General features: G+C 33.7%; 1 protein-coding gene across 1 annotated transcript in view; it reads left to right on the top strand.

Moving 5' to 3' along the window:
* Nucleotides 1–19,278, top strand: part of ptprc (protein tyrosine phosphatase receptor type C) — a 78,220-nt gene that overhangs the window by 14,230 nt on the left and 44,712 nt on the right. The window contains exons 18-44 of the mRNA XM_046857261.1: nucleotides 245–298; nucleotides 384–452; nucleotides 851–904; nucleotides 3,600–3,653; nucleotides 3,960–4,025; nucleotides 4,287–4,337; nucleotides 4,844–4,909; nucleotides 5,167–5,223; nucleotides 6,278–6,331; nucleotides 6,636–6,701; nucleotides 6,931–6,981; nucleotides 10,082–10,147; nucleotides 10,436–10,486; nucleotides 11,108–11,161; nucleotides 11,528–11,593; nucleotides 11,867–11,917; nucleotides 12,544–12,597; nucleotides 13,207–13,257; nucleotides 13,879–13,932; nucleotides 14,556–14,606; nucleotides 15,656–15,721; nucleotides 15,985–16,035; nucleotides 16,657–16,710; nucleotides 17,082–17,147; nucleotides 17,405–17,455; nucleotides 18,422–18,475; nucleotides 18,731–18,781. Of these exons, the coding sequence (XP_046713217.1) occupies nucleotides 245–298; nucleotides 384–452; nucleotides 851–904; nucleotides 3,600–3,653; nucleotides 3,960–4,025; nucleotides 4,287–4,337; nucleotides 4,844–4,909; nucleotides 5,167–5,223; nucleotides 6,278–6,331; nucleotides 6,636–6,701; nucleotides 6,931–6,981; nucleotides 10,082–10,147; nucleotides 10,436–10,486; nucleotides 11,108–11,161; nucleotides 11,528–11,593; nucleotides 11,867–11,917; nucleotides 12,544–12,597; nucleotides 13,207–13,257; nucleotides 13,879–13,932; nucleotides 14,556–14,606; nucleotides 15,656–15,721; nucleotides 15,985–16,035; nucleotides 16,657–16,710; nucleotides 17,082–17,147; nucleotides 17,405–17,455; nucleotides 18,422–18,475; nucleotides 18,731–18,781 (1,533 nt within the window). The remainder of the gene's footprint in view (nucleotides 1–244; nucleotides 299–383; nucleotides 453–850; nucleotides 905–3,599; nucleotides 3,654–3,959; nucleotides 4,026–4,286; nucleotides 4,338–4,843; nucleotides 4,910–5,166; nucleotides 5,224–6,277; nucleotides 6,332–6,635; nucleotides 6,702–6,930; nucleotides 6,982–10,081; nucleotides 10,148–10,435; nucleotides 10,487–11,107; nucleotides 11,162–11,527; nucleotides 11,594–11,866; nucleotides 11,918–12,543; nucleotides 12,598–13,206; nucleotides 13,258–13,878; nucleotides 13,933–14,555; nucleotides 14,607–15,655; nucleotides 15,722–15,984; nucleotides 16,036–16,656; nucleotides 16,711–17,081; nucleotides 17,148–17,404; nucleotides 17,456–18,421; nucleotides 18,476–18,730; nucleotides 18,782–19,278) is intronic.

Genomic DNA, 19,278 nt, shown 5'->3' on the forward strand with positions numbered 1-19,278 from the left:
ACCTTAGGGAATCTCCTTAACAGGAGTTAAAAATAATTCACATCCAAATATGCAAAGGAAAAACACAGCACAATCCTAAATTCAACTAAAAAAATCTGAAATCTGCTGTTACAAATTATTGGCGCTGGAATGGAGTTCAGTGATACATATTTATAGTGTGATAGTAGACACATATAAATGGTTGGTATATGCCGTGTTACCTACATGTTCACGCAACCATGTGTTCTGTTTGTTCTATTAAAAGCCGTTAACACAACAGGCTCACTATCAAGTACCTCCAAGAACCAAACCACATCAGGTACAAGTTTGTTAGAGAAAAGTAATATCTTCATACTTTGGTGAATAATAAGTTTGGTGTTTAGTGAAATATTGATAATTTACAGAAAACAAAAACACCTTGAACTCCTCACTCACTGTCTCACCCGCACTCACCACCGCAACAACAGCGCAAGGTAACAAGAAAATCCTGGATCCTGGACACTCTGCATTATTTTCTCTCTCTCTCTCTCTCTCTCTCTCTCTCTCTCTCTCTCTCTCTCTCTCTCTCTATTTCTCTCTCTCTTTCTCTCACTCACACACACACACACACACACACACACACACACACACACACACATTAAACTTGTTTGGAGGATCCATTTTCGATTTTTTAACTGCCATATGAGGTTTTTCATAATATGGATGGAGAATATTCAGAAATAATTTATTCCCTTTGTATTGTAGTGTAAAGTAGGAATGGAGTTGAGTGATAAGTGTTTATAGTGTGACTATAAGAACATAAAAATATTTGGTATATGCTGTATTACCTACATGTTCACGCAACCATGTGTTCTGTTTGTTCTATTAAAAGCCTTTAGCACAACAGGTTCATTATCAAGTACTTCCAAGAGCCAAACCACATCAGGTACAAGTTTGTTAGAGAAAAGTAATATTTTAATTTTGTCAGCAATAATAAGTTTGGCATTCAGTGAAAAGTATTAGAACTGGTTTCCATTCACACTAATGTTCAAGTGTAAAATCTTACAGCTGATATATTTCTTTATTCTTTTCACGCCCAAATAGTTATTTATTATTTTTTTTATTAAACAATTGAAAACAGTATGTTGAGATAAATAGATCCCAATATATAAAGGAAAATAAGATCCAGCACTAAATCCAACTCAAAGAATCGGAAATAAGCTTTACACAGGAGACACCATTACAAATTATCTGAACTTCAAAGCCTCAAAGCACGATCCAGCCACCATTCAAACCTCACCCACACTCATGTCCAGCAAAATAACAGGTAACTAAACAATGCTGGATAACAATGCTGCTTTGCTCATTTACACACACACACATTAAACTTGTTTGGAGGATCCATTTTCGATTTTTAACTGCCATATGAGGTTTTTCATAATATGGATGGAGAATATTCAGAAATAATTTATTCCTTTGTACTGTAGTGTAAAGTAGGAATGGAGTTGAGTGATAAGTGTTTATAGTGTGACTATAAGAACATAAAATATTTGGTATATGCTGTATTACCTACATGTTCACGCAACCATGTGTTCTGTTTGTTCTATTAAAAGGCATTAGCACAACAGGCTCATTATCAAGTACTTCCAAGAGCCAAACCACATCAGGTACAAGTTTGTTAGAAAAGTAATATTTTAATTTTGTCAGCAATAATAAGTTTGGTGTTTAGTGAAAAGTATTAGAACTGGTTTCCATTCACACTAATGTTCAAGTGTAAAAGTTACAGCTGATATATTTCTTTATTCTTTTCACGCCCAAATAGTCATTTATTTATTTGAGATAGATAGATAGATAGATAGATGATAGATAGATAGATGATAGATAGATAGATAGAAAAGAGCAAGCTACTGATAATATTGATCATTTGCAGAAAAAGCTCAACCATTGCAGCCACCATTCAAACCTCACCCACACTCATGTCCAGCAAAATAACAGGTAACTAAACAATGCTGGATAACAATGCTGCTTTGCTCATTTACACACACACACACACACAATCATTGTTCCTTTGTATTGTAGTGTAAAGTAGGAATGGAGTTCAGTGATACATATTTATAGTGTGATAGTAGACACATATAAATGGTTGGTACATGCTGTGTTACCTACATGTTCACGCAACCATGTGTTCTGTTTGTTCTATTAAAAGCCATTAGCACAACAGGCTCATTATCAAGTACTTCCAAGAGCCAAACCACATCAGGTACAAGTTTGTTAGAAAAGTAATATCTTCATACTTTGGTGAATAATAAGTTGGCATTCAGTGAAAAGTATTAGAACTGGTTTCCATTCCCACTAATGATCAAGTGTAAAAAGTTACAGCTGATATATTTCTTTATTCTTTTCATGCCAAAATAGTCATTTATTTATTTGAGATAGATAGATAGATAGATAGATAGATAGATAGATAGATAGATAGATAGATAGATGATAGATAGATAGATAGATAGATAGATAGACAGATAGACAGATAGACAGATAGACAGATAGACAGATAGATAGATAGAAAAGAGCAAGCTACTGATAATATTGATCATTTGCAGAAAAAAGCTCAACCATTGCAGCCACCATTCAAACCTCACCCACACTCATGTCAAGCAATAGAACAGGTAACTACACAATGCTGGATAACAATGCTGCTTTGCTCATTTACACACACACACACGCACACACACACACACACACACACACACACACACACACACACACACACACACACACACACACACACACACACACACACACACACAATCATTGTTCCTTTGTACTGTAGTGTAAAGTAGGAATGGAGTTGAGTGATAAGTGTTTATAGTGTGACTATAAGAACATATAAACATTTGGTACATGCTGTATTACCTACATGTTCACTCACTCATGTATTCTGTTTGTTCAATTAAAAGGCAATGACACAACAGGCTCACCCACAAGCATCTCCCAACAAATCACATCAGGTACAAATTAAAAAAAGATAGAAAATATATATATTTTGTTGGGAATAATAATAATAATAATAAAGTTAAGTGATAAATCTTAGTATTGGTTTCCATTTAACCTAACCATCAAGTGTAATACGTTACAGCAGATTTTTCTCTTTTTTGTTTTAACACCCACCTAATCTTGCATTTTTTTTTTTTTTTTTTTTTTTTACAAAACTAACAAAAAAGTCATGTTTTCTGGTTGTGTGAGCAGCCAGTGTACATGATTTTTTCCCACCTCCCATTCTAAAATGTGTAATTGTGACGTTGAAGCATGGTGGTGGCTGCATCATGCTTTGAGGCTGCCAAGTGGAGGAGGTACATAAACAGCTGCAGCTATGAGTCAATGTTTAAACCAAATGTTTAGGAATTTCCTTAACAGCCTGAAGTTAAAAAAATAATTCACATCCAAATATGCAAAGGAAAAACACAGCACAATCCTAAATTTAACTCGAAAAATCTGAAATCTGCTCTTACAAATTATTGGCGCTGGAATGGACTTCAGTGATACATATTTATAGTGTGATAGTAGACACATACAAATGGTTGGTATATGCTGTGTTACCTACCTGTTCACGCAACCATGTGTTCTGTTTGTTCTATTAAAAGCCATTAGCACAACAGGCTCACTATCAAGTACCTCCAAGAGCCAAACCACATCAGGTACAAGTTTGTTAGAGAAAAGTAATATCTTAATTTTATAAGGAATAATAAGTTGGCATTCAGTGAAAAGTATTAGAACTGGTTTCCATTCACACTAATGTTCAAGTGTAAAAAGTTACAGCTGATATATTTCTTTATTCTTTTCATGCCAAAATAGTAATTTATTTATTTGAGATAGATAGATAGATAGATAGATAGATAGATAGATAGATAGATAGATAGATAGATAGATAGATAGATAGATAGATAGATAGATAGATAGATAGAAAAAAAGAGCAATCTACTGATAATATTGATCATTTGCAGAAAAAAGCTCAACCATTGCAGCCACCATCCAAACCTCACCCACACTTATGTCCAGCAAAATAACAGGTAACTAAACAATGCTGGATAACAATGCTGCTTTGCTCATTTACACACACATACACACATACAAACACACACACATACACACACACACACACACACACACACACACACACACTCATTGTTCCTTTGTACTGTAGTGTAAAGTAGGAATGGAGTTGAGTGATAAGTGTTTATAGTGTGACTATAAGAACATATAAACATTTGGTACATACTGTATTACCTACATGTTCACTCACTCATGTATTCTGTTTGTTCAATTAAAAGGCAATGACACAACAGGCTCACCCACAAGCATCTCCCAACAAATCACATCAGGTACAAATTAAAAAAAGATAGGATATATATATATTTTGTTGGGAATAATAATAATAATAAAGTTAAGTGATAAGTCTTAGTATTAGTTTCCACTCAACCTAACCATCAAGTGTAATACGTTACAGCAGATATTTCTCTTTTTTGTTTTAACACCCACATCAGGTACAAGTTTGATAGAGAAAAGTAATATCTTAATTTTATAAGGAATAATAAGTTGGCATTCACTGAAAAGTATTAGAACTGGTTTCCATTCCCACTAATGTTCAAGTGTAAAAAGTTACAGCTGATATATTTCTTTATTCTTTTCACGCCCAAATAGTCATTTATTTATTTGAGATAGATAGATAGATAGATAGATAGATAGATAGATAGATAGATAGATAGATAGATAGATAGATACATAGATAGATAGATAGATAGATAGATAGATAGATAGATAGATAGATAGATAGATAGATAGATAGATAGAAAAAGAGCAAGCTACTGATAATATTGATCATTTGCAGAAAACAGCTCAACCATTGCAGCCACCATCCAAACCTCACCCACACTCATGTCCAGCAAAATAACAGGTAACTAAACAATGCTGGATAACAATGCTGCTTTGCTCATTTACACACACACACACACACACACACACACACACACACACACACACACACACACACACACACACACACACACATTCATTGTTCCTTTGTACTGTAGTGTAAAGTAGGAATGGAGTTGAGTGATAAGTGTTTATAGTGTGACTATAAGATCATATAAACATTTGGTATATGCTGTATTACCTACATGTTCACTCACTCATGTATTCTGTTTGTTCAAGTAAAAGGCAATGACACAGCAGGCTCACCCACAAGCATCTCCCAACAAATCACATCAGGTACAAATTAAAAAAAGATAGGAAATATATATATTTTGTTGGGAAGAATAATAATAATAAAGTTAAGTGATAAGTCTTAGTATTAGTTTCCACTCAACCTAACCATCAAGTGTAATACGTTACAGCAGATATTTCTCTTTTTTGTTTTAACACCCACATCAGGTACAAGTTTGTTAGAGAAAAGTAATATTTTAATTTTGTAAGCAATAATAAGTTTGGCATTCAGTGAAAAGTATTAGAACTGGTTTCCATTCACACTAATGTTCAAGTGTAAAATCTCACAGCTGATATATTTCTTTATTCTTTTCACGCCCAAATAGTTATTTATCATTTTTTTTATTAAACAATTGAAAACAGTATGTTGAGATAAATAGATCACAATATATAAAGGAAAATAAGATGCAGCACTAAATCCAACTTAAAGAATCTGAAATAAGCTTTACAAAGGAGACACCATTACAAATTATCTGAACTTGCAAGGAAGTGTAAGAAAATTGTGAAATCAGGAGTCTCTAAACGCAAAATGGTAAGAGTCTTTAAAAAGGGGGTTCATAAATAGAAATACTTTAGGGGTGTGCATACCATCCACCTAATCTTGCATTTTTTAAAATATTTTTACAAAACTAACAAAAAAGTCATGTTTTCTGGTTGTGTGAGCAGCCAGTGTACATGATTTTTTCCAACCTCCCATTCTAAAATGTGTAATTGTGATGTTGAAGCATGGTGGTGGCTGCATCATGCTTTGAGGCTGCCAAGTGGAGGGGGTACATAAACAGCTGCAGCTATGAGTCAATGTTTAAACCAAATGTTTAGGAATTTCCTTAACAGCCTGAAGTTAAAAAATAATTCACATCCAAATATGCAAAGGAAAAACACAGCACAATCCTAAATTTATCTCAAAAAATCTGAAATCTGCTGTTACAAATTATTGGCGCTGGAATGGAGTTCAGTGATACATATTTATAGTGTGATAGTAGACACATACAAATGGTTGGTATATGCTGTGTTACCTACATGTTCACGCAACCATGTGTTCTGTTTGTTCTATTAAAAGCCATTAGCACAACAGGCTCACTATCAAGTACCTCCAAGAGCCAAACCACATCAGGTACAAGTTTGTTAGAGAAAAGTAATATCTTAATGTTATAAGGAATAATAAGTTGGCATTCAGTGAAAAGTATTAGAACTGGTTTCCATTCCCACTAATGTTCAAGTGTAAAAAGTTACAGCTGATATATTTCTTTATTCTTTTCATGCCAAAATAGTCATTTATTTATTTGAGATAGATAGATAGATAGATAGATAGATAGATAGATAGATAGATAGATAGATAGATAGATAGATAGATAGATAGATAGATAGATAGATAGATAGAAAAAGAGCAAGCTACTGATAATATTGATCATTTGCAGAAAAAAGCTCAACCATTGCAGCCACCATCCAAACCTCACCCACACTCATGTCCAGCAAAATAACAGGTAACTAAACAATGCTGGATAACAATGCTGCTTTGCTCATTTACACACACATACACACATACACACACACACACACACAATCATTGTTCCTTTGTACTGTAGTGTAAAGTAGGAATGGAGTTGAGTGATAAGTGTTTATAGTGTGACTATAAGAACATATAAACATTTGGTATATGCTGTATTACCTACATGTTCACTCACTCATGTATTCTGTTTGTTCAATTAAAAGGCAATGACACAGCAGGCTCACCCACAAGCATCTCCCAACAAATCACATCAGGTACAAATTAAAAAGATAGGAAATATATATATTTTGTTGGGAAGAATAATAATAATAAAGTTAAGTGATAAGTCTTAGTATTGGTTTCCATTCAACCTAACCATCAAGTGTAATACGTTACAGCAGATATTTCTCTTTTTGTTTTAACACCCACATCAGGTACAAGTTTGTTAGAGAAAAGTAATATCTTAATGTTATAAGGAATAATAAGTTGGCATTCAGTGAAAAGTATTAGAACTGGTTTCCATTCAACCTAACCATCAAGTGTAATACGTTACAGCAGATATTTCTCTTTTTGTTTTAACACCCACATCAGGTACAAGTTTGTTAGAAAAGTAATATCTTAATGTTATAAGGAATAATAAGTTGGCATTCAGTGAAAAGTATTAGAACTGGTTTCCATTCCACTAATGTTCAAGTGTAAAAGTTACAGCTGATATATTTCTTTATTCTTTTCATGCCAAAATAGTCATTTATTTATTTGAGATAGATAGATAGATAGATAGATGATAGATAGATAGATAGATGATAGATAGATAGAAAAGAGCAAGCTACTGATAATATTGATCATTTGCAGAAAAAGCTCAACCATTGCAGCCACCATCCAAACCTCACCCACACTCATGTCCAGCAAAATAACAGGTAACTAAACAATGCTGGATAACAATGCTGCTTTGCTCATTTACACACACACACATCAGGTACAAGTTTGTTAGAGAAAAGTAATATCTTAATGTTATAAGGAATAATAAGTTGGCATTCAGTGAAAAGTATTAGAACTGGTTTCCATTCCACTAATGTTCAAGTGTAAAAGTTACAGCTGATATATTTCTTTATTCTTTTCATGCCAAAATAGTCATTTATTTATTTGAGATAGATAGATAGATAGATAGATAGATAGATAGATAGATAGATAGATAGATAGATAGATAGATAGATGATAGATAGATAGATAGATAGATAGATAGATAGATAGAAAAGAGCAAGCTACTGATAATATTGATCATTTGCAGAAAAAGCTCAACCATTGCAGCCACCATCCAAACCTCACCCACACTCATGTCCAGCAAAATAACAGGTAACTAAACAATGCTGGATAACAATGCTGCTTTGCTCATTTACACACACATACACACACACACAATCATTGTTCCTTTGTACTGTAGTGTAAAGTAGGAATGGAGTTCAGTGATACATATTTATAGTGTGATAGTAGACACATATAAATGGTTGGTATATGCTGTGTTACCTACATGTTCACGCAACCATGTGTTCTGTTTGTTCTATTAAAAGCCATTAGCACAACAGGCTCACCCACAAGCATCTCCCAACAAATCACATCAGGTACAAGTTTGTTAGAAAAGTAATATTTTAATTTTGTAAGCAATAATAAGTTGGCATTCAGTGAAAAGTATTAGAACTGGTTTCCATTCCACTAATGTTCAAGTGTAAAAGTTACAGCTGATATATTTCTTTATTCTTTTCATGCCAAAATAGTCATTTATTTATTATAGATAGATAGATAGATAGATAGATAGATAGATAGATAGATAGATGATAGATAGATAGATAGATAGATAGATAGATAGATAGAAAAGAGCAAGCTACTGATAATATTGATCATTTGCAGAAAAAGCTCAACCATTGCAGCCACCATCCAAACCTCACCCACACTCATGTCCAGCAAAATAACAGGTAACTAAACAATGCTGGATAACAATGCTGCTTTGCTCATTTACACACACACACACACACACACACACACACACACACACACAATCATTGTTCCTTTGTACTGTAGTGTAAAGTAGGAATGGAGTTGAGTGATAAGTGTTTATAGTGTGACTATAAGAACATATAAACATTTGGTATATGCTGTATTACCTACATGTTCACTCACTCATGTATTCTGTTTGTTCAATTAAAAGTCATTGACACAGCAGGCTCACCCACAAGCATCTCCCAACAAATCACATCAGGTACAAATTAAAAAGATAGGAAATATATATATTTTGTTGGGAAGAATAATAATAATAAAGTTAAGTGATAAGTCTTAGTATTGGTTTCCATTCAACCTAACCATCAAGTGTAATACGTTACAGCAGATATTTCTCTTTTTGTTTTAACACCCACATCAGGTACAAGTTTGTTAGAGAAAAGTAATATCTTAATGTTATAAGGAATAATAAGTTGGCATTCAGTGAAAAGTATTAGAACTGGTTTCCATTCCACTAATGTTCAAGTGTAAAATCTTACAGCTGATATATTTCTTTATTCTTTTCATGCCAAAATAGTCATTTATTTATTTGAGATAGATAGATAGATAGATGAATAGATAGATAGATGATAGATAGATAGATAGATGAATAGATAGATAGATATAGATAGATAGATGATAGATAGATAGATAGATAGATAGATGATAGATAGATAGATGATAGATAGATAGAAAAGAGCAAGCTACTGATAATATTGATCATTTGCAGAAAAAGCTCAACCATTGCAGCCACCATCCAAACCTCACCCACACTCATGTCCAGCAAAATAACAGGTAACTAAACAATGCTGGATAACAATGCTGCTTTGCTCATTTACACACACATACACACACACACAATCATTGTTCCTTTGTACTGTAGTGTAAAGTAGGAATGGAGTTGAGTGATACATGTTTATAGTGTGATAGTAGACACATATAAATGGTTGGTATATGCTGTGTTACCTACATGTTCACGCAACCATGTGTTCTGTTTGTTCTATTAAAAGCCATTAGCACAACAGGCTCACCCACAAGCATCTCCCAACAAATCACATCAGGTACAAGTTTGTTAGAAAAGTAATATTTTAATTTTGTAAGCAATAATAAGTTGGCATTCAGTGAAAAGTATTAGAACTGGTTTCCATTCCACTAATGTTCAAGTGTAAAAGTTACAGCTGATATATTTCTTTATTCTTTTCATGCCAAAATAGTCATTTATTTATTATAGATAGATAGATAGATAGATAGATAGATAGATAGATAGATAGATAGATAGATAGATAGATAGATAGATAGATAGATAGAAAACAGCAATCTACTGATAATATTGATCATTTGCAGAAAAAAGCTCAACCATTGCAGCCACCATCCAAACCTCACCCACACTCATGTCCAGCAAAATAACAGGTAACTAAACAATGCTGGATAACAATGCTGCTTTGCTCATTTACACACACACACATACACACACACACACACACACACACACACACACACACACACACACACACACACACACACACACACACACACACACACACACACAATCATTGTTCCTTTGTACTGTAGTATAAAGTAGGAATGGAGTTGAGTGATAAGTGTTTATAGTGTGACTATAAGAACATATAAAATTTGGTACATGCTGTATTACCTACATGTTCACTCACTCATGTATTCTGTTTGTTCAATTAAAAGGCAATAACACAACAGGCTCACCCACAAGCATCTCCCAACAAATCACATCAGGTACAAATTAAAAAAAGATAGGAAATATATATATTTTGTTGGGAATAATAATAATAATAAAGTTAAGTGATAAGTCTTAGGATTGGTTTCCATTCAACCTAACCATCAAGTGTAATACGTTACAGCAGATATTTCTCTTTTTTGTTTTAACACCCACCTAATCTTGCATTTTTTTAATATTTTTACAAAACTAACAAAAAAGTGATGTTTTCTGGTTGTGTGAGCAGCCAGTGTACATGATTTTTTCCCACCTCCCATTCTAAAATGTGTAATTGTGATGTTGAAGCATGGTGGTGGCTGCATCATGCTTTGAGGCTGCCAAGTGGAGGAGGTACATAAACAGCTGCAGCTATGAGTCAATGTTTAAACCAAATGTTTAGGAATCTCCTTAACAGCCTGAAGTTAAAAAATAATTCACATCCAAATATGCAAAGGAAAAACACAGCACAATCCTAAATTTAACTCGAAAAATCTGAAATCTGCTGTTACAAATTATTGGCGCTGGAATGGAGTTCAGTGATACATATTTATAGTGTGATAGTAGACACATACAAATGGTTGGTATATGCTGTGTTACCTACATGTTCACGCAACCATGTGTTCTGTTTGTTCTATTAAAAGCCGTTAGCACAACAGGCTCACTATCAATTACCTCCAAGAGCCAAACCACATCAGGTACAAGTTTGTTAGAGAAAAGTAATATCTTAATGTTATAAGGAATAATAAGTTGGCATTCAGTGAAAAGTATTAGAACTGGTTTCCATTCACACTAATGTTCAAGTGTAAAAAGTTACAGCTGATATATTTCTTTATTCTTTTCATGCCAAAATAGTCATTTATTTATTATAGATAGATAGATAGATAGATAGATAGATAGATAGATAGATAGATAGATAGATAGATAGATAGATAGATAGATAGATGATAGATAGATAGATAGATAGATAGATAGATAGATAGATAGATAGATAGATAGATAGATAGATAGATAGATAGATAGATAGAAAAGAGCAAGCTACTGATAATATTGATCATTTGCAGAAAAAAGCTCAACCATTGCAGCCACCATCCAAACCTCACCCACACTCATGTCCAGCAAAATAACAGGTAACTAAACAATGCTGGATAACAATGCTGCTTGGCTCATTTACACACACATACACACATACACACACACACACACACACACACACACACACACACACACACACACACACACACACACACACAATCATTGTTCCTTTGTACTGTAGTATAAAGTAGGAATGGAGTTGAGTGATAAGTGTTTATAGTGTGACTATAAGAACATATAAACATTTGGTACATGCTGTATTACCTACATGTTCACTCACTCATGTATTCTGTTTGTTCAATTAAAAGGCAATAACACAACAGGCTCACCCACAAGCATCTCCCAACAAATCACATCAGGTACAAATTAAAAAAAGATAGGAAATATATATATTTTGTTGGGAATAATAATAATAATAATAAAGTTAAGTGATAAGTCTTAGGATTGGTTTCCATTCAACCTAACCATCAAGTGTAATACGTTACAGCAGATATTTCTCTTTTTTGTTTTAACACCCACCTAATCTTGCATTTTTTAAAATCTTTATACAAAACTTACAAAAAAGTCATGTTTTCTGGTTGTGTGAGCAGCCAGTGTACATGATTTTTTCCCACCTCCCATTCTAAAATGTGTAATTGTGACGTTGAAGCATGGTGGTGGCTGCATCATGCTTTGAGGCTGCCAAGTGGAGGAGGTACATAAACAGCTGCAGCTATGAGTCAATGTTTAAACCAAATGTTTAGGAATCTCCTTAACAGCCTGAAGTTAAAAAATAATGCACATCCAAATATGCAAAGGAAAAAAGACAGCACAATCCTAAATTTAACTCGAAAAATCTGAAATCTGCTGTTACAAATTATTGGCGCTGGAATGGAGTTCAGTGATACATGTTTATAGTGTGATAGTAGACACATACAAATGGTTGGTATATGCTGTGTTACCTACATGTTCACGCAACCATGTGTTCTGTTTGTTCTATTAAAAGCCGTTAGCACAACAGGCTCACTATCAATTACCTCCAAGAGCCAAACCACATCAGGTACAAGTTTGTTAGAGAAAAGTAATATCTTAATGTTATAAGGAATAATAAGTTGGCATTCAGTGAAAAGTATTAGAACTGGTTTCCATTCACACTAATGTTCAAGTGTAAAAAGTTACAGCTGATATATTTCTTTATTCTTTTCATGCCAAAATAGTCATTTATTTATTATAGATAGATAGATAGATAGATAGATAGATAGATAGATAGATAGATAGATAGATAGATAGATAGATAGATAGATAGATAGATAGATAGATAGAAAAAGAGCAACCTACTGATAATATTGATCATTTGCAGAAAAAAGCTCAACCATCCAAACCTCACCCACACTCATGTCCAGCAAAATAACAGGTAACTAAACAATGCTGGATAACAATGCTGCTTTGCTGATTTACACTCACACACACACACACACACACACACACACACACACACACACACACACACACACACACATTCATTGTTCCTTTGTACTGTAGTGTAAAGTAGGAATGGAGTTGAGTGATAAGTGTTTATAGTGTGACTATAAGAACATATAAAAATTTGGTACATGCTGTATTACCTACATGTTCACTCACTCATGTATTCTGTTTGTTCAATTAAAAGTCATTGACACAACAGGCTCACCCACAAGCATCTCCCAACAAATCACATCAGGTACAAATTAAAAAAGATAGGAAATATATATATTTTGTTGGGAATAATAATAATAATAAAGTTAAGTGATAAATCTTGGTATTGATTTCCATCCAACCTAACCATCAAGTGTAATACGTTACAGCAGATATTTCTCTTTTTTGTTTTAACACCCACCTAATCTTGCATTTTTTTTATATATTTTACAAAACTAACAAAAAAGTGATGTTTTCTGGTTGTGTGAGCAGCCAGTGTACATGATTTTTTCCCACCTCCCATTCTAAAATGTGTAATTGTGACGTTGAAGCATGGTGGTGGCTGCATCATGCTTTGAGGCTGCCAAGTTGAGGAGGTACATAAACAGCTGCAGCTATGAGTCAATGTTTAAACCAAATGTTTAGGAATCTCCTTAACAGCCTGAAGTTAAAAAATAATTCACATCCAAATATGCAAAGGAAAAACACAGCACAATCCTAAATTTAACTCGAAAAATCTGAAATCTGCTGTTACAAATTATTGGCGCTGGAATGGAGTTCAGTGATACATATTTATAGTGTGATAGTAGACACATATAAATGGTTGGTATATGCTGTGTTACCTACATGTTCACGCAACCATGTGTTCTGTTTGTTCTATTAAAAGCCATTAGCACAACAGGCTCACTATCAAGTACCTCCAAGAGCCAAACCACATCAGGTACAAGTTTGTTAGAGAAAAGTAATATCTTAATGTTATAAGGAATAATAAGTTGGCATTCAGTGAAAAGTATTAGAACTGGTTTCCATTCCACTAATGTTCAAGTGTAAAAGTTACAGCTGATATATTTCTTTATTCTTTTCATGCCAAAATAGTCATTTATTTATTTGAGATAGATAGATAGATAGATAGATAGATAGATAGATAGATAGATAGATAGATAGATAGATAGATAGATAGATAGAAAAGAGCAAGCTACTGATAATATTGATCATTTGCAGAAAAAGCTCAACCATTGCAGCCACCATTCAAACCTCACCCACACTCATGTCCAGCAAAATAACAGGTAACTAAACAATGCTGGATAACAATGCTGCTTTGCTCATTTACACACACATACACACACACACACACACACACACACACACACACACACACACACACACACACACACACACACACACACACACACAATCATTGTTCCTTTGTACTGTAGTGTAAAGTAGGAATGGAGTTGAGTGATAAGTGTTTATAGTGTGACTATAAAAACATATAAACATTTGGTACATGCTGTATTACCTACATGTTCACTCACTCATGTATTCTGTTTGTTCAATTAAAAGTCATTGACACAGCAGGCTCACCCACAAGCATCTCCCAACAAATCACATCAGGTACAAATTAAAAAAAGATAGGAAATATATATATATTGTTGGGAATAATAATAATAATAATAAAGTTAAGTGATAAATCTTAGTATTGGTTTCCATTCAACCTAACCATGAAGTGTAATACGTTACAGCAGATATTTCTCTTTTTTGTTTTAACACCCACCTAATCTTGCATTTTTTTTATATATTTTACAAAACTAACAAAAAAGTGATGTTTTCTGGTTGTGTGAGCAGCCAGTGTACATGATTTTACCCACCTCCCATTCTAAAATGTGTAATTGTGACGTTGAAGCATGGTGGTGGCTGCATCGTGCTTTGAGGCTGCCAAGTGGAGGAGGTACATAAACAGCTGCAGCTATGAGTCAATGTTTAAACCAAATATTTAGGAATCTCCTTAACAGCCTGAAGTTAAAAAATAATTCACATCCAAATATGCAAAGGAAAAACACAGCACAATCCTAAATTTAACTCGAAAAATCTGAAATCTGCTGTTACAAATTATTGGCGCTGGAATGGAGTTCAGTGATACATATTTATAGTGTGATAGTAGACACATACAAATGGTTGGTATATGCTGTGTTACCTACATGTTCACGCAACCATGTGTTCTGTTTGTTCTATTAAAAGCCATTAGCACAACAGGCTCACTATCAATTACCTCCAAGAGCCAAACCACATCAGGTACAAGTTTGTTAGAGAAAAGTAATATCTTAATGTTATAAGGAATAATAAGTTGGCATTCAGTGAAAAGTATTAGAACTGGTTTCCATTCCCACTAATGTTCAAGTGTATCAAGTTACAGCTGATATATTTCTTTATTCTTTTCACGCCCAAATAGTCATTTATTTATTTATTTGAGATAGATAGATAGATAGATAGATAGATAGATAGATAGATAGATAGATAGATAGATAGATAGATGATAGATAGATAGATAGACAGTTAGATAGATAGATAGATAGATAGATAGATAGATAGATAGATAGATAGATAGATAGATAGATAGATAGATAGAAAAAGAGCAAGCTACTGATAATATTGATCATTTGCAGAAAAAAGCTCAACCATTGCACCCACCATTCAAACCTCACCCACACTCATGTCCAGCAAAATAACAGGTAACTAAACAATGCTGGATAACAATGCTGCTTTGCTCATTTACACACACATACACACACACACACACACACACACACACACACACACACACACACACACACACACACACACAATCATTGTTCCTTTGTACTGTAGTGTAAAGTAGGAATGGAGTTGAGTGATAAGTGTTTATAGTGTGACTATAAAAACATATAAACATTTGGTACATGCTGTATTACCTACATGTTCACTCACTCATGTATTCTGTTTGTTCAATTAAAAGGCAGTGACACAGCAGGCTCACCCACAAGCATCTCCCAACAAATCACATCAGGTACAAATTAAAAAAAGATAGGAAATATATATATATTGTTGGGAATAATAATAATAATAAAGTTAAGTGATAAATCTTAGTATTGGTTTCATTCAACCTAACCATCAAGTGTAATACGTTACAGCAGATATTTCTCTTTTTTGTTTTAACACCCACCTAATCTTGCATTTTTTAAATATTTTTTACAAAACTAACAAAAAAGTGATGTTTTCTGGTTGTGTGAGCAGCCAGTGTACATGATTTTTTCCCACCTCCCATTCTAAAATGTGTAATTGTGACGTTGAAGCATGGTGGTGGCTGCATCGTGCTTTGAGGCTGCCAAGTGGAGGAGGTACATAAACAGCTGCAGCTATGAGTCAATGTTTAAACCAAATATTTAGGAATCTCTTTAACAGCCTGAAGTTAAAAAATAATTCACATCCAAATATGCAAAGGAAAAACACAGCACAATCCTAAATTTAACTCGAAAAATCTGAAATCTGCTGTTACAAATTATTGGCGCTGGAATGGAGTTCAGTGATACATATTTATAGTGTGATAGTAGACACATACAAATGGTTGGTATATGCTGTGTTACCTACATGTTCACGCAACCATGTGTTCTGTTTGTTCTATTAAAAGCCATTAGCACAACAGGCTCACTATCAAGTACCTCCAAGAGCCAAACCACATCAGGTACAAGTTTGTTAGAGAAAAGTAATATCTTAATGTTATAAGGAATAATAAGTTGGCATTCAGTGAAAAGTATTAGAACTGGTTTCCATTCACACTAATGTTCAAGTGTAAAAAGTTACAGCTGATATATTTCTTTATTCTTTTCATGCCAAAATAGTCATTTATTTATTTGAGATAGATAGATAGATAGATAGATAGATAGATAGATAGATAGATAGATAGATAGATAGATAGATAGATAGATAGACAGATAGATAGATAGATAGATAGATAGATAGATAGATAGATAGATAGATAGATAGATAGATAGATAGATAGATAGATAGATAGATAGAAAAGAGCAAGCTACTGATAATATTGATCATTTGCAGAAAAAAGCTCAACCATTGCAGCCACCATCCAAACCTCACCCACACTCATGTCCAGCAAAATAACAGGTAACTAAACAATGCTGGATAACAATGCTGCTTTGCTCATTTACACACACATACACACACACACACACACACACACACACACACACACACACACACACACACACACAATCATTGTTCCTTTGTACTGTAGTATAAAGTAGGAATGGAGTTGAGTGATAAGTGTTTATAGTGTGACTATAAGAACATATAAACATTTGGTACATGCTGTATTACCTACATGTTCACTCACTCATGTATTCTGTTTGTTCAATTAAAAGGCAATGACACAACAGGCTCACCCACAAGCATCTCCCAACAAATCACATCAGGTACAAATTAAAAAAAGATAGGAAATATATATATATTGTTGGGAATAATAATAATAATAATAAAGTTAAGTGATAAGTCTTAGTATTGGTTTCCATTCAACCTAACCATCAAGTGTAATACGTTACAGCAGATATTTCTCTTTTTTGTTTTAACACCCACCTAATCTTGCATTTTTTAAAATCTTTATACAAAACTAACAAAAACGTCATGTTTTCTGGTTGTGTGAGCAGCCAGTGTACATGATTTTTTCCCACCTCCCATTCTAAAATGTGTAATTGTGACGTTGAAGCATGGTGGTGGCTGCATCATGCTTTGAGGCTGCCAAGTGGAGGAGGTACATAAACAGCTGCAGCTATGAGTCAATGTTTAAACCAAATGTTTAGGAATCTCCTTAACAGCCTGAAGTTAAAAAATAATTCACATCCAAATATGCAAAGGAAAAACACAGCACAATCCTAAATTTAACTCGAAAAATCTGAAATCTGCTGTTACAAATTATTGGCGCTGGAATGGAGTTCAGTGATACATATTTATAGTGTGATAGTAGACACATACAAATGGTTGGTATATGCTGTGTTACCTACATGTTCACGCAACCATGTGTTCTGTTTGTTCTATTAAAAGCCGTTAGCACAACAGGCTCACTATCAAGTACCTCAAGAGCCAAACCACATCAGGTACAAGTTTGTTAGAGAAAAGTAATATCTTAATGTTATAAGGAATAATAAGTTGGCATTCAGTGAAAAGTATTAGAACTGGTTTCCATTCACACTAATGTTCAAGTGTAAAAAGTTACAGCTGATATATTTCTTTATTCTTTTCATGCCAAAATAGTCATTTATTTATTATAGATAGATAGATAGATAGATAGATAGATAGATAGATAGATAGATAGATAGATAGATAGATAGATAGATAGATAGATAGAAAAAGAGCAACCTACTGATAATATTGATCATTTGCAGAAAAAAGCTCAACCATCCAAACCTCACCCACACTCATGTCCAGCAAAATAACAGGTAACTAAACAATGCTGGATAACAATGCTGCTTTGCTGATTTACACTCACACACACACACACACACACACACACACACACACACACACACACACACACACACACATTCATTGTTCCTTTGTACTGTAGTGTAAAGTAGGAATGGAGTTGAGTGATAAGTGTTTATAGTGTGACTATAAGATTATATAAAAATTTGGTACATGCTGTATTACCTACATGTTCACTCACTCATGTATTCTGTTTATTCAATTAAAAGTCATTGACACAGCAGGCTCACCCACAAGCATCTCCCAACAAATCACATCAGGTACAAATTAAAAAAGATAGGAAATATATATATTTTGTTGGGAATAATAATAATAATAAAGTTAAGTGATAAATCTTGGTATTGATTTCCATCCAACCAAACCATCAAGTGTAATACGCTACAGCAGATATTTCTCTTTTTTGTTTTAACACCCACCTAATCTTGCATTTTTTTTATATATATTTTACAAAACTAACAAAAAAGTGATGTTTTCTGGTTGTGTGAGCAGCCAGTTTACATGATTTTTACCCACCTCCTATTCTAAAATGTGTAATTGTGACGTTGAAGCATGGTGGTGGCTGCATCATGCTTTGAGGCTGCCAAGTTGAGGAGGTACATAAACAGCTGCAGCTATGAGTCAATGTTTAAACCAAATGTTTAGGAATCTCCTTAACAGCCTGAAGTTAAAAAAATAATTCACATCCAAATATGCAAAGGAAAAACACAGCACAATCCTAAATTTAACTCGAAAAATCTGAAATCTGCTGTTACAAATT

Source organism: Silurus meridionalis, chromosome 9, assembly GCF_014805685.1.
Source record: "Silurus meridionalis isolate SWU-2019-XX chromosome 9, ASM1480568v1, whole genome shotgun sequence".
Taxonomy (NCBI): Eukaryota; Metazoa; Chordata; class Actinopteri; order Siluriformes; family Siluridae; genus Silurus; species Silurus meridionalis.